This window comes from Leopardus geoffroyi, chromosome X, assembly GCF_018350155.1.
Source record: "Leopardus geoffroyi isolate Oge1 chromosome X, O.geoffroyi_Oge1_pat1.0, whole genome shotgun sequence".
Lineage (NCBI taxonomy): Eukaryota > Metazoa > Chordata > Mammalia > Carnivora > Felidae > Leopardus > Leopardus geoffroyi.
In genome coordinates this window covers 71393280-71406697 of record NC_059343.1, presented here as the reverse complement: position 1 = coordinate 71406697, position 13418 = coordinate 71393280, and the positions used below count along the sequence as shown (strand labels likewise).

The window sequence follows — 13418 nt, the reverse complement described above, 5'->3', positions numbered from 1 at the left end:
TTTATACTTTTACCTATTACATTTAGATCTATGAACTATTTTGAGTTAATTTTTTATATGGTGTTAAGTAGGGTTCCAAGTTCATTCTTGTGCATGGGGCTATACTGTTGTTCCAATATCTTTTGTGGAATATACTATTTTTCCTCCCCCGCCCCAATAAATTAACTTGGCATCTTTGTCAGTAATCAAAAGATCATAAATGTAAGGCTAAATTTATAAACTCTCAGTTTTACTCCATTGATCTACTTGTATTTATATAAGTACTGATCTATTTGTCTGTTTATGCAAGTACCACACTGCTTTAATTACTATAGCTTTTTAGTTTGAAACCAGGGGTATGAGTTTTTAAACTTCTTTTCAGGACTGATTTGCCTATTTTTGGTCCTTTGCTTTTCCATATGTGTTTTAGGATAAGCTTGTTAAGAGATTAATTAAATATGTAGAAAACTTTGGGTATCATTGCCATGCTAACAGTATTAAGTCTTTTTATCCATGAGCATGGAGTCCTTTTCCATTTAGATCCTCTTTAATTTCTTAAAATAGTATTTGATAATTTCACTGCATAAGTCTTAGCCTTCTTTTTTGTTAAATTTATTTCTAAGCATACTATATTTTTTATGTTACTGCTAAGTATACTATATTTTTTATATTACTGTAAATAGAATTGTTTTTTTTCTTTTTTTATGTTTTAAGTTTTTTATTTAAATTCTAGTTAGTTAACATATAGTGTAATATTAGTTTCAGGAGTAGAATTTAGTGATGAATCACTTACATATAACACCCAGTGCTTTTATTTGAGTATAGTTGACACACAATGTTACATTAATTTCAGGTGTATAATGTACTGATTCAACTTCTCTATATGTTATGCTACATTTATCACAAGTGTAGCTACCATTAGTCACCATGCAACACTATTAGAGTATAATTGACTATATTCCCTATGCTGTGCCTTTTATTCCTGTACTTACTCTTTCCATAATTAGAAGGCTGTATCTCCCACTCCCCTTTACCATTTTGTCCATACTGTCACAATGCTTCCTTCTGTCAACCATCAGTTTGCTCTCTATTTACAGGCCTGATTCTGCATTATGTTTGTGTATTTTTTTTTAAGCTTCGTATGAATGAAATGCTATAGTATTTTTCTTTCTTGGTCTGACTTATTTCACTTTGCATAATGCCCTCTAGTTCTATACATGTTGTTACAAAAGGCAAGATCTGATCCTTTTATGGCTGAATAATATTCCATTTTATATATCTATATCTATAGTATACATATAGATAGATATAGATAGATACAGATACAGATATATAGATATAGATATATAGATATATATATTCCTTATCCATTTCATATATCATTTCAAACTAGTATTTTTGTTTTCTTGGTTAAGTACTCAAGAGTAGAAATATTAGACCATATGGTATTTCTATTTTTAATTTTTTTTTCAACGTTTATTTATTTTTGGGACAGAGAGAGACAGAGCATGAACGGGGGAGGGGCAGAGAGAGAGGGAGACACAGAATCGGAAACAGGCTCCAGGCCCTGAGCCATCAGCCCAGAGCCTGACGCGGGGCTGGAACTCACGGACTGCAAGATCGTGACCTGGCTGAAGTCGGATGCTTAACCGACTGCGCCACCCAGGCGCCCCTCTATTTTTAATTTTTTAAGGAAAGTTCATGCTGATTTCCAGAGTGGCTGTACCAATTTTCATTCCCATGAATAGTACACTAAGTTTCCTTTTTCTCCACATCCTCACCAACACTTGCTATAGCTTGACATTTTTTATTTTCGCTATTCTGAAAGTTGTAAGGTGATATCTTATGGTAGCTTTGATTTGCATTTTCTGATGATTAATGATGTTGAGCATCTTTCCATGTGTCTATTGGATATCTATATGTCTATTTTGGAAAAATGTCTACTCAGGTTCTTTGACCTTGTTTTGAACATATCGTTGGGTTTTTTTTTTTTTTTTTGGTTTTGAGGTATAAACAGTCTTTATATATTTTGGATGTTAACCCCTTATCAGATATATCTTTGCAAATATCTTCTTCCATTCAGTAGATTGCCTTTTTGTTTTGTTGATGGTTCCTTTGCTGTGCAATCTAGAAAATGGCTGCCAAGGCCAATGTCAGAGAAGTTATTACCTGTGATTCTTCTAGGATTTTTATGGCTTCAGGTCTCACATTTAGGTCTTCAATCTATTTTGAGTTTATTTTTGTGTGTGGTATAAGAAAGTGGTCCAGCTTCATTCTTTGCATGTTGCTGCCCAGTTTTCCCAACATCATTTGTGGAAAAGACTATCTTTTCTCCGGTATGTTCTTGCCTGTTCTGTTATAGACTAATAGACCATATAAGTTTGGGTTTCTTTCTGGACTTTCTATTTTGTTCCATTGACATATATGTCTAGTTTTTGTGCCAGTTCCATAATGTTTTAATAAATTCAGATTTGCAGTATATCTTGAAATTTGGAATTGTGACACCTGCTACTTTGTTTTTCTTTATTTTTTTTTCCTATTAGAGATGAATATAATATTCACATATGTTTTTTTTTAATTTTATTTTTTATTTTTTAAAATTTACATCCAAATTAGTTAGCATATAGTGAAACAATGATTTCAGGAGTAGATTCCTTAATGCCCCTTACCCATTTCTCAAGATTGCTTTCGCTATTCAGGGTCTGTTGTGGTTCCATAAATATTTTAGGATTGTTTGTTCTAGTTCTCTGAAAAATGTTGTTTTTTTTTTTTTTAAGGGATTTCATTGTATCTGTAGATTGCTTGGGTAGTATAAACATTTTAACAATAGTAAAACTTCCAACCCATAAGCATGGTATATGTTTCCATTTGTTTGTTGTCTTCAATTTCTTTCATCAATGTTTGACATTGTTTTCAGAGTATAGGTCTTTGACCTCTTGGTTAAGTTTATTTGTAGGAATTTTGTTCTTTTTGGTGCAATGTAGATGGGATTGTTTTTTAATTTTCACTTTCTGCTGCTTGACTATTAGTTTATAGGAATTTAATAGATTTCTGTACTTTGGTTTTGTATCTTGTGACTTTACTGAATTCATTTATTACTTCCAATTGTTTTTTATAGAGTCTGTAGGATTTTCTATGTTATAGTATTATGTCATCTACAAATAATAAAAGTTTTACTTCTTCCTTACCAATATGGATGCCTTGTATTTCCTTTTCTTATCTGATATCTGTGGGTAAGACTTTCAGTACTATATTGAATAAAAATGGTGAGAGTGGATATCTTTATCTTGTTTCTGATCTTAGAGGAAAAGCTCTGTTTTTCACCATTGAGTATGATGTTAGCTGTGGGTTTTTCATATGTGACCTTTATTATGTTAAGGTATTGTTCCTCTGAACCTACTTTGTTGGGAGTTTTTATCATGAACAGAGTTGAATTTTGTCAAAAGCATCAGTTGAGATGATCATATGATTTTTATCCTTCCTTTGCTGATGTGGTGCATCACTTTGATTGATTTGGGAATATTGAACTATCCTTGCATCCCTTGAATAAATCCCACTAGATCATGGTGAATGGTCCTTTTAATGTATTGTTGAGTGTAGTTATCTTTGTCTGGTTTTGGTATCAGGGTAATGCTGGTCTCATAGAATGTATTTGGAAGCTTTTCTTCCTCTTTTATTTTAGGAATAGTTTGAGGAGAATAAGTATGAATTCTTCTTTAACTGGTAGAATTCACCTATGAATCCATTGGTCCTAAACTTGTATTTTTTGATAGTTTTTTTTCAACTAATTCAATTTTGTTACTTGTAACCAGTCTGTTCAGATTTTCTATTTCTTCATCCAGTTTTGGAAGATTGTATGTTTCTATGTATTTATCCTCTTCTTCTAGGTTGTACAATTTTTTGGTTATAATTTTTCATAATATTCTCTTATAATGCTTTCTATTTCTGTGGTGTCAGTTGTTACTTATTCCTTTTCTGATGTTTTTATTTAAGTCCTTTCTCTTTTTTTCTTGATGAGTCTGGCTAAGGATTTATTAATTCTGCTTATCTTTTCAAAGAGCCATCTCTTGGTTTTATGCATTTTTTCTTTTTCTCTCTTTTTTTTTAGTCTTTATGTCATTTATTTCTTCTCTAATCTTTATTATATCCTTGCCTCTACTCACCTTGGGCTTTTTTTTGTTTGTTCTTCTTTTTCTAGTTCCGTTAGGTGTTAAGATTAGATTGTTTATTTGAATTTTTCTTATTTCTTGATTTAGGCCTGTCATCATTATATATTTCCCTCTAAGAACTGCTTTCATTGCATCTGAAAGATTTGGGACCATTGTGTTTCCATTTTCATTTGTCTTCATGGTTTCTTTTTATTTATTCTTTGACTTGTTGGTTGTTTAGTATCATTTTGGTTAGCCTCCATGTGTTTGTGTTTTTCCAGTTTTTTCCCCTTGTGATTGATTTCTAGGTTTATACTAATGTGGTTGGAAAAGATGCATGGTATTTCAATCTGCTTGAATTTATTGAGACTTGTTTAGTGGCCTAACATGTGATCTATTCTGGAGACTATTCCATGTGCACTTGAAAAGAATTTGCATATTTTCCTTTGTGAGGGAATGTTCTGAATATATCTGTTATATCCATCTGATCTAATGTGCCAAAGACACTGTTTTCTTATTGATTTTCTGTCTGAATGGTCTATTCCTTGATGTAAGTGGGGTGTTAAAGTTCTTTGCTATTACTATCAATTTCTGTCTTTATGTCTGCTAACATTTGCTTTTATGTAATTTAAGTTCTCTAATGCTGGTTGCATAGATATTTACAGTTGTCATATTCTTTGGTTGGATCAATCCTTTTATCATCATTCAGTTCCCTTCTCTTTCTCTTGTTACAGTCTTTAAGTCTGTTTTTTCTGATATAAGTATTGCCACTCTAGCTTTTTTGTTTTTTATTTTTTGGCTTCCATTTGCAAGGCAAATGTTTTTCCATACCTTCACTTTCCGTCTTTATGTGTCTTTAGGTCGGAGGTGAGTCTCTTGTAGGCAGCATATAGATGTGTATTAATTTCTGTAGCCATTTTACCACCTATGGCTTTTGATTGGAGCATTTAAGTCATTTACATTTACAATAACTATTGATAGGTAACTATTGATAAAATAACTTATTGCCATTTTGTTATTTGTTTTCTTTCTTTTTTTTTTGTAGTTCTTGTCTTTTCTTCTCTTCGTGTTCTTTCTTTGTGATTGGTAAGTTTCTGTAATGGTGTGTTTAGCTTTCTTTCTCTTTATTTTGTTGTATATTTATTATAGGTTTTGTGTTTGTGGTTACCATGTGGTAGAATTGTTTTTCTTAATTTCATTTTCAGATCATTTATTGCAAGTACACAAGATTAAAATTGATTTTTGTGTATTGAATTCTATTCTTTAACTTTGCTTTTAAGTATTTCTTTTAAACTGTTAAAACCTATAGTCTGGGACTAATGTCATCCCACTACTAAGGCAATATTTTTTCTGTAGTTTCTTCCTGATGCCCACCATATTAGGAAGGTCTTCCCACTCTTGTTAGTGACACACAAACTATTCCCTTTACTGTGTGAGCTCCAGGGATTTCTAGGCTTCTCTTTCCTAGTTCTTTCCCCAGGTTCAGTAACTTTTTCACATGCCTCCACTAATCAGTACTCATCCAAAGACTTGTATAAAACCCTCTACAGGTCTCTTGACCTCTATCTATATAGTTCTCTCCTGTCTGGTGTTCTACCCCACACTGGCTGCTTTGGCACACCTTTACTTGAAATTCAGTCACTTCAACTTTGTGAGACTGCAGGGATCTATTTGGCTTCCTTTTCCCTGTCCCGTGACCAAGAAACTCTCTAGGCAGTGAACTAGGCACTTGTATGGTTCATATCATTTGGTTCCCTTCTGTAGGATCATTGTCTTGTGCTGCCAGTGGTCCATCACTGCCAGAAGCAGAAGTATTTCCCTTTTACCCTTTTAAAATAATAGTAGTAAAGCTTTGTACAGTAAGAGGGGATTTTCTTTTTAGAGTTAAAAGGCATTCAGAGCCATGTTAGTTTAATAAGGGGTTTTGAACTAGGAGTGACTAAAAAGGAAGGAGAGTCATTTTTTTGTGCAGCTGGTAAATTAACTTTTTTTTGTATAGGTACAGGACACAATATCCAATCCTAGGACTCCTTTATGATGACTATGAATATATACCACCAGGTAGTGACACACAGACTATTGTGATTGAGAAAACAGAAGACAAATGGACTTGTGTAAGTTCACTTGGGTATTTATAGTCATATTAGTTGTAGAAATTTATATATATCTTAAATATAACAAATAGCGTTCAAAAATTGTGGTAAAATACCAAAGCAAACTAAAATATTCTGGTTTGATTTTCTCTTAAAGACTTTTCCATGTTTTCCTTACTGATATATAATGTGAATTAAGAAACTTTGGGATGATTCATACATGGATAATATAATTCTTATTGAACTAATTCCATTGAAATTTTCAAAAAAAACCCTTCTTTTTTCTAAAGCAGGTAGACAGTTATGAAGAATGACAGACGGAGAAGAGACATGTTTTAATAGTGTTTGTCTTGCAGTCTTGAATATGCTACTTATTCCTGTAGATAGAAACTTTTTAATATTTTGAAAGGAGGTGTGTCTGTCTTTGTCAATAGATTGTAAGAACCCCCAGCTTTAAATCCCACAGTTATAGTGGTGCTGATGAAGAATACTTTATAAGTCATGTACTCTAAAACCTACCTTTTATAACACCCTCCAAGATGACCAAGTGACATGGACCTTAGCATCTTTCTAAGTAGTCCAATGCATTGCTAAGTTGGCTGATTACTAAAACCCTGTTCTTATAAAGGACTGAAACTATTTTCCTAAAACTTTTACTTACTGTTCTGTTAACTTTTAAAGTAGTGAACATCAAACAAGGGATATATTTACCCTAGTGCAGTGGCTATCAGGGACAATTTTCCCCCCTAGGGGGCATTTAGCAATGTTTGGAGACATTTTTGGTTTTCACAACTAGGGATTGGGTACTATTGGCATCTGGTGGGTGAAAGCTAAGGATGCTGCTAAGGATCATACAATGAGAAGAACAGTGTCTCACAACAAAGAATTGTCCAGCCCAAAATGCTAATACTGCTGAGGGCTGAGAAACCTTGTTAACATGACAGAATCATCATGGGGGTTTTCTTCCTAATTGTATACTCTACATTACTGCCAAGAGAGTCTAAAAGTAAACCAATGATAATGATGGGAATGTATGATATCCCTCATGTATAATGGACAGAAAAAAACATTGAGGATCATAGCTTTAAAACACACAGAATCTAACTTTAACACTGAAAATGACAGCCTTTGTTTTATTATATTAAAAACTGCTTAAATACCAAAAGCAGATAAAACTAAGCTATGGTTATTAAAATCAGGAAATGGTTATCCGTGAGGGAAGGTACTGATTGGAAGGGAGCATAAGGAGGATTACTAGGGTCTTAATGTGCTGTTACCTGATCTGCATAATGGTTGCTTATATGTGTTCAGTTTGGAAAAATTTTTTAGTTGTATACATATATGTGTACTTTTTCTATAGGCTTATTATACTTGAATAAGTTTTAAAATGCCTAACTATATATACAATGATAAGCAATAAATACACAAATGTCAATTATTCTGCAGAACCTTTTAAAGAAATTTTAAAATTGCAGAGTTATAGTTAACAAAATATTGCAGAAATATTGTTAATAAATTACTGCTAATATATAGTTAATAAAATTAAGTCTCTGTTAAATAACTCACACTAAAAATGATCTTTTAGATGAATAAGCTCAAATATTTGAATAACAAAAATTTCAAAAAGTTTTTAGCCTTGAAGCCCTTCTTTTAAGTACAATCAGCCATCAATCTTGATTATATGGTTGTCTATCATCAGTGAAAGCAACCAATATTTGTTAGCCCCCCCCACCAAATAATAGTTTGAGCTTTGACATATATTGTGTTTCTCAGTCCATTAGTTAGCTGAGAACTATTTATTACTAATTAAATGATAAAGGCTACTTGATGGCCCAAGAACCAGTAGCAAGAGAAAGTCAGCATAGGATCTAAAATTTGTCACTCAGAGATTATTTGATACTGAAATTTAAGATTGGAAAGCAATCACTGCTACTAACCACATGTGCCCAAGAGGTAGCATCAATATGAGGACTTGCCAAATAAAAGATCTACATCTACATCAAACTGATATTTGAAGGGGATTAGATAGTGAGAGAAAATTCAAAATATATTTTAGTAACTTCACAGATGATAGATCTATATTTATTAACAGATATGTTTGAACATATTTCACCTGTAAATAAGACACCAAGGAAGAAATCTATTCAATCCTCCCTTCAGTTATTGAAACACATACTTTGAAAAAAGTCAGAGAGACCATTGTTTCACTGAATATACATATAAAATGTTACCACAAAAGTGCAGTACATTTCTTTTGGTTATATATATATATATATATATATATATATATATATATATATCAATTTAAATCATTGTCCATAACTGTATACATACAATAAGAATATCTTAAATGAATTATGAACCAATTGTAAACTAACTTTTTTTTTTCATTTTCTAGCCATGAATGGATCTCCAACTCATAGGAGTTTTTTTTTTTTTTGTATGTGTCTACATTAGTACTTTGTTATTTCCCATAACGAAAGGCCAATCCAAATTTTGAACCATGCTACTACCCAGTGAATCTAATGGAATTAATTAGTTCTGCAAATGACAGTTTCTTCAGCCACTTATGAAGCCTGAATGCTTTCTATCACATTTTTGTATTCAATATAGCAACATGCTGTTTGTTTAAACTCCAATTCCAGATACTGTAGAACATAATCCACTGGTTTTCAATAGGGTGCTTTCTAGACACTGAATTAATTTGTTGGGGTAGAGACTTTACAAGTTATTATTAGAAGATTTTCTCTGTTATTAGATGTGCAATTCAGCTACAAAATACTGTTTTTAACCAAAAAAAAGAAAAAAATACTGTGTTAAAAAAAGTTTAACTAGTATATGGTATATACAGCATATATTTGCTTTCATCACATTAAACCTTGTGACTAAAAGAGATACTCTATTACATGCTATTTATACCTCTTAGAAACAACTAAATCAAAGGTGATGGTTAATTTCATTTAGCAGAGAGGTAGGATAATATCTTTTTAAAAAAACTAAATCCACTACATTAGTCATTATGCTATTATAGTTCTAAGAACATATCAGTGTCTTGATTTGGCAAATCTGTTCTTTCAAAGCATATTGTCCCCAAATGAGCCTACCCCACTTCTTTAAAAATATGTAATACCATATTGTAGTAGTGGGAAGAAGGCAGGCAGGCATTTTTACAGAAGTATAAAACATGTAACATTGAATTGTATAAAGGCTTAGGGAATACAAACAGCAAGAACAAATACTTGCTATCTATATCCTATTTGGGAGAAAAAGATTTTATAGTAGAGTATTTAATGCATTTAGAAGTTGGTTGATTAATTGGGTTCTAATGACTTTACAAAGTGAATGAAAGTATTTTCCAAATACATTAGTAGATGAAAATTAAATCTTAATTTCAACCCCTCTGGTTAAAGTTAAGAATTGGCAAAAATTAAAATGTTTACATCTGACAAAGTATAGATTAAGGCAGTAAATATATTTGGGTTACATGTGAATGACGTTTTGCAATGAAATACCTTTGAATATATCTATATAGAATTTCCATGCCTGACAATTATATGCTAATAATTACTCATTATACTAAGAAACCATTAAGGTAGGAACAGATGAGGAATTACACTAAATCAAACCATAAATGAGATAAATGTTTTTAAAATTCTTATATAATATTTAAATAGGTCTTGATATGAAACTAAGAACCTTATTTTATTATCTTAATACTTTGACTAAAATGTTAAGCTTTATAATGTGGATTAATACGATTCCAATTTTATCACTATTTTGTGATATTAAATGTTAATATTCTTCATGAGCTATACAGTCCTTAAATTTTTTTCCTTGGTGTAGGAACAACAGAGCAGTTTCTCTTCTGCTAACTACACATACATGTAACTACAACAAAATTACGCCTTGTTATCTACCCATTACATATGATAAAATGGAAGTTTTTAGTAGCCTGATAGATATGGTAGCCATGCTCCCATGACATATGAAAATTAAAACAAGTGTGATTTTCCTAAAATGTTCTTAAATAAAAATCACAATGTCCAAAATTTGGGGCAGTTAAGAAATCAACAGTTCAGTGACTCAGTTGATCCATGCACAATGGATGGGTATTATAATGAGGTGCTCATTATACTTAACAAACTTAAATGTATGTATTCCTTTTCCAATTTGTGGTTAAGATTAATAGAAATAGTAGTGATATTTTTCCTCTCACAAGTTTCACACAGCTTATCTTTGAAAATTGCACAGTTATTGTCAAGTGAGAAATACCTGTTTATCTAATTTCTATTCCAGTATGTTTTGCTTTGGATATCAAATAAAATGGAGACTGTGCAACTACATGCAAGGCAATTTGTTTAAGTGTCTAAATAAAATATTTTGAGGCACCTGGGTGGCTGTTGGTTAAGCGTCTGACTTTGGCTCAGGTCAGGATCTCAGCATTCATGAGTTTGAGCCCTGAGCCCTGCATCAGGCTGACTGTTGTCCACTCAGAGCCTGCTCCAGATTGTCTATCCCCCTCTTTCTGCCCCTCCCCTGCTTGTTCTCTCTCCCTCTCTCTCTGCCTCTGTCTCTCTCTCAAAAATAAACAAACATTAAAAAATATGTTAAGGGGCACCTGGGTGGCTCAGTTGGTTAAGCATCCAACTTCAGCTCAGGTCATGATCTCACAGTTTGTGAGTTGGTGTTCCATGTAGGACTCTGTGCTGACAGCTCAGATCCTGGAGCCTGCTTCAGATTCTGTGTCTCCCTCTCTACCCCTCCCCTGCTCATGCTCTGTCTCTCTCTCTCTCTCTCTCTCTCCCTCAAAAATAATTTTTAAAAAAACATAAAAAATATGTTAAGTATCTGTATGGTTTTTGTGGAAGTCCTAGCAGGAAACATATTTTTAGCTTAGCTGTATATTTTCATCACAAAGTTATTATCATGTGAATGTTTATATTAGAACTAATAAGCACAACCTTAATTTTAAAAAAAAAAAACACCTAATGTGAACTACTAGAGACAACACTGTAACATAGTTGGACCTCTGGTTGATGCAAGTTTCTGCTTTAAATGAGAATTTCTTTGCTTACAAACTTAGTCTTTCAAGTTCCATAACTCATTGTTTCAAATGTTTTATGTTTCTCCCTAACAAAAAACCATTCTCACTTATTTCCATTATTGTAATCTACAGAGATGACATGTAGACATAATTCTTTTGAAGGTAAATAATAAGCTGTGAAAATACTTTTCTCTACAAAGTACCTCTCCACCACAAAACACCATTATTAAATTTATTGGATTTCCATAGTACTTTTTTTCAATAAAAATATAAAGTATTTCATGCTCATCCTAGAATATATAAAATAATAAATATAATCTTTTTAAAAGTAAGGAATGTAATAATTACATTCATCTTAATAAAACCTTTAACATTTAGTGACAAAATAGCACATACCTCTTTTGAGTCTGCAAAAGAACACTGGAATTGTTATATAACATAATTAAATGATAACCAGGCAGTCTTGGTAATCTTGAATTGGTCTCTTGTAAATGAGATGTCGTTAAGTCCAGAGTCTTTATGTTTGGTATCCATCCCATTACGTTAAAATAATTTTGTTATTAAAGTTTATGTTCCAGAGATCCTTTATGTTAAAGGATAGCCTTTACAATATGCTTTGCCTCAGTAATTGGTATGTTAATAATAATAATAATAATCAGTGTTGAACACTCCTAGCTTATGTGTGCCCAGATGAAACAGACCAATTTATTAAAATGGGAGAATATATAAGCTTTTTGAGATGGTTCCCTAAAGGGTTCTGATGACCCAGCCATGTTATGATAGGGAGGTGGTGCTGGAATCTAGGATGACAGGGTTTTGGACTCAGGAGGTGACTGGGACATACATTATGGGTTAAAAAGGATAGTTTCAATATTGCCAATTGGTCCAGATTTTAAAACAGAGTAGCGTTCTCTTTGGAATACTCAGATAATGCTCAATAGAAAGGGATAGCAACTGGAACAAGGCATAGGAAAACATTTTTAGTTCAGGGTACCTAGTGCTAGACCACTGACTCTACAAATTATACAATTTCTTCTGTGAGGCCTCCAAATTCCAAATAACAATATCCATTTCTCATTCTAGGATCCAAGGTTCTTAGACCTTTCTTAAACAGTATCAACTTTACAAAGCTAATTCTTTTGGAAGGACAGGGTGAACCTGAACAAAGTTGGTAAGATTCTCTAATCCAATGATATTCTAGGGTTTTAATTTAGTTCTGTGTTTTCTCTAAGTGAAGCCTTATTAGTCTCAAGAACATTATTGAATAGAATTCCAAGTCTAGCCAGTTTTTTTTCCTTGATTCTCACAAGGGGAATAGAAAGATCTGAATAAGAGGATTCTTTTGTTCCTCCACCCTCATGAGACATAATTTTTTTTCCCCTGGAAGTAGGCATATTTAAGAATTGTGCTATATTTTCCTTCAAAAACTTTTAAAAAGATGTCAGGGATTTAGTTCAAATTAAACCACTGGGAAAAGGGGATCTTAAATTAAACCAGTGAGGGGTAGGTAGGTAGGTAGGGTAGGTGAGGGGAAGGGTGAGGAAGAATATAAATGAGACAAAACTGGCCATGAAGTGATGATTGCTGAAGCTGGTTGATAGCTATCTAGGGCTTCATTATATTCTATCTTTGCAAATGGTTGAAAGTTTTCTGCAATAAAAGCTATCATATCATATATATGTGTGTATATATATATATATATACACATATATATACATATATTATACATATACATATATATAATACATATCTCTAAGGGAAGTTCAAAGTACAAACTGGTGGTTGTCCTGTATGAGACATGAGTTGAATTTGAAAGCCCTACCTGAGTAACAATTTCCTCTGCATCATGGTTTAAGTCATTTAGAAGTGACAATCATACAAATCCATCTCCACATAATGACTGTGAACTGTTCTGGAAGAATTATTCTGTGGCAATTCCCAAATTATTTCTCCTTCTCTAAAGGTACTTTGACCTGCATTTTTAGATGAAATCTGTTTTACCATATAAGGTGGGCCTTGCTGGTAAAATGTGTATTTTTTTTAAATGTGTATTTTTTAAGAAAATCTTGTTTGTAACATGGACTGAATACTTTTTAAATTTTTAACTATATGCTTAAGTAATTTATTTTTTTATATAATTTATTGTCAAATTGG

At 32.4% G+C, this 13418-nt stretch overlaps 1 protein-coding gene across 2 annotated transcripts in view; it reads left to right on the top strand.

Annotated features, from left to right (window-relative positions):
* Nucleotides 1-10563, top strand: part of POF1B (POF1B actin binding protein) — a 114966-nt gene extending 104403 nt beyond the window's left edge. For both annotated transcript variants that reach the window (XM_045471011.1, XM_045471010.1), the window contains 2 exons: nucleotides 6127-6241; nucleotides 8619-10563. In XM_045471011.1, coding sequence (XP_045326967.1) covers nucleotides 6127-6241; nucleotides 8619-8624 — 121 coding nt within the window. In that variant the 3' untranslated portion in view covers nucleotides 8625-10563. The remainder of the gene's footprint in view (nucleotides 1-6126; nucleotides 6242-8618) is intronic.
* Nucleotides 10564-13418: the final 2855 nt, after the last annotated feature.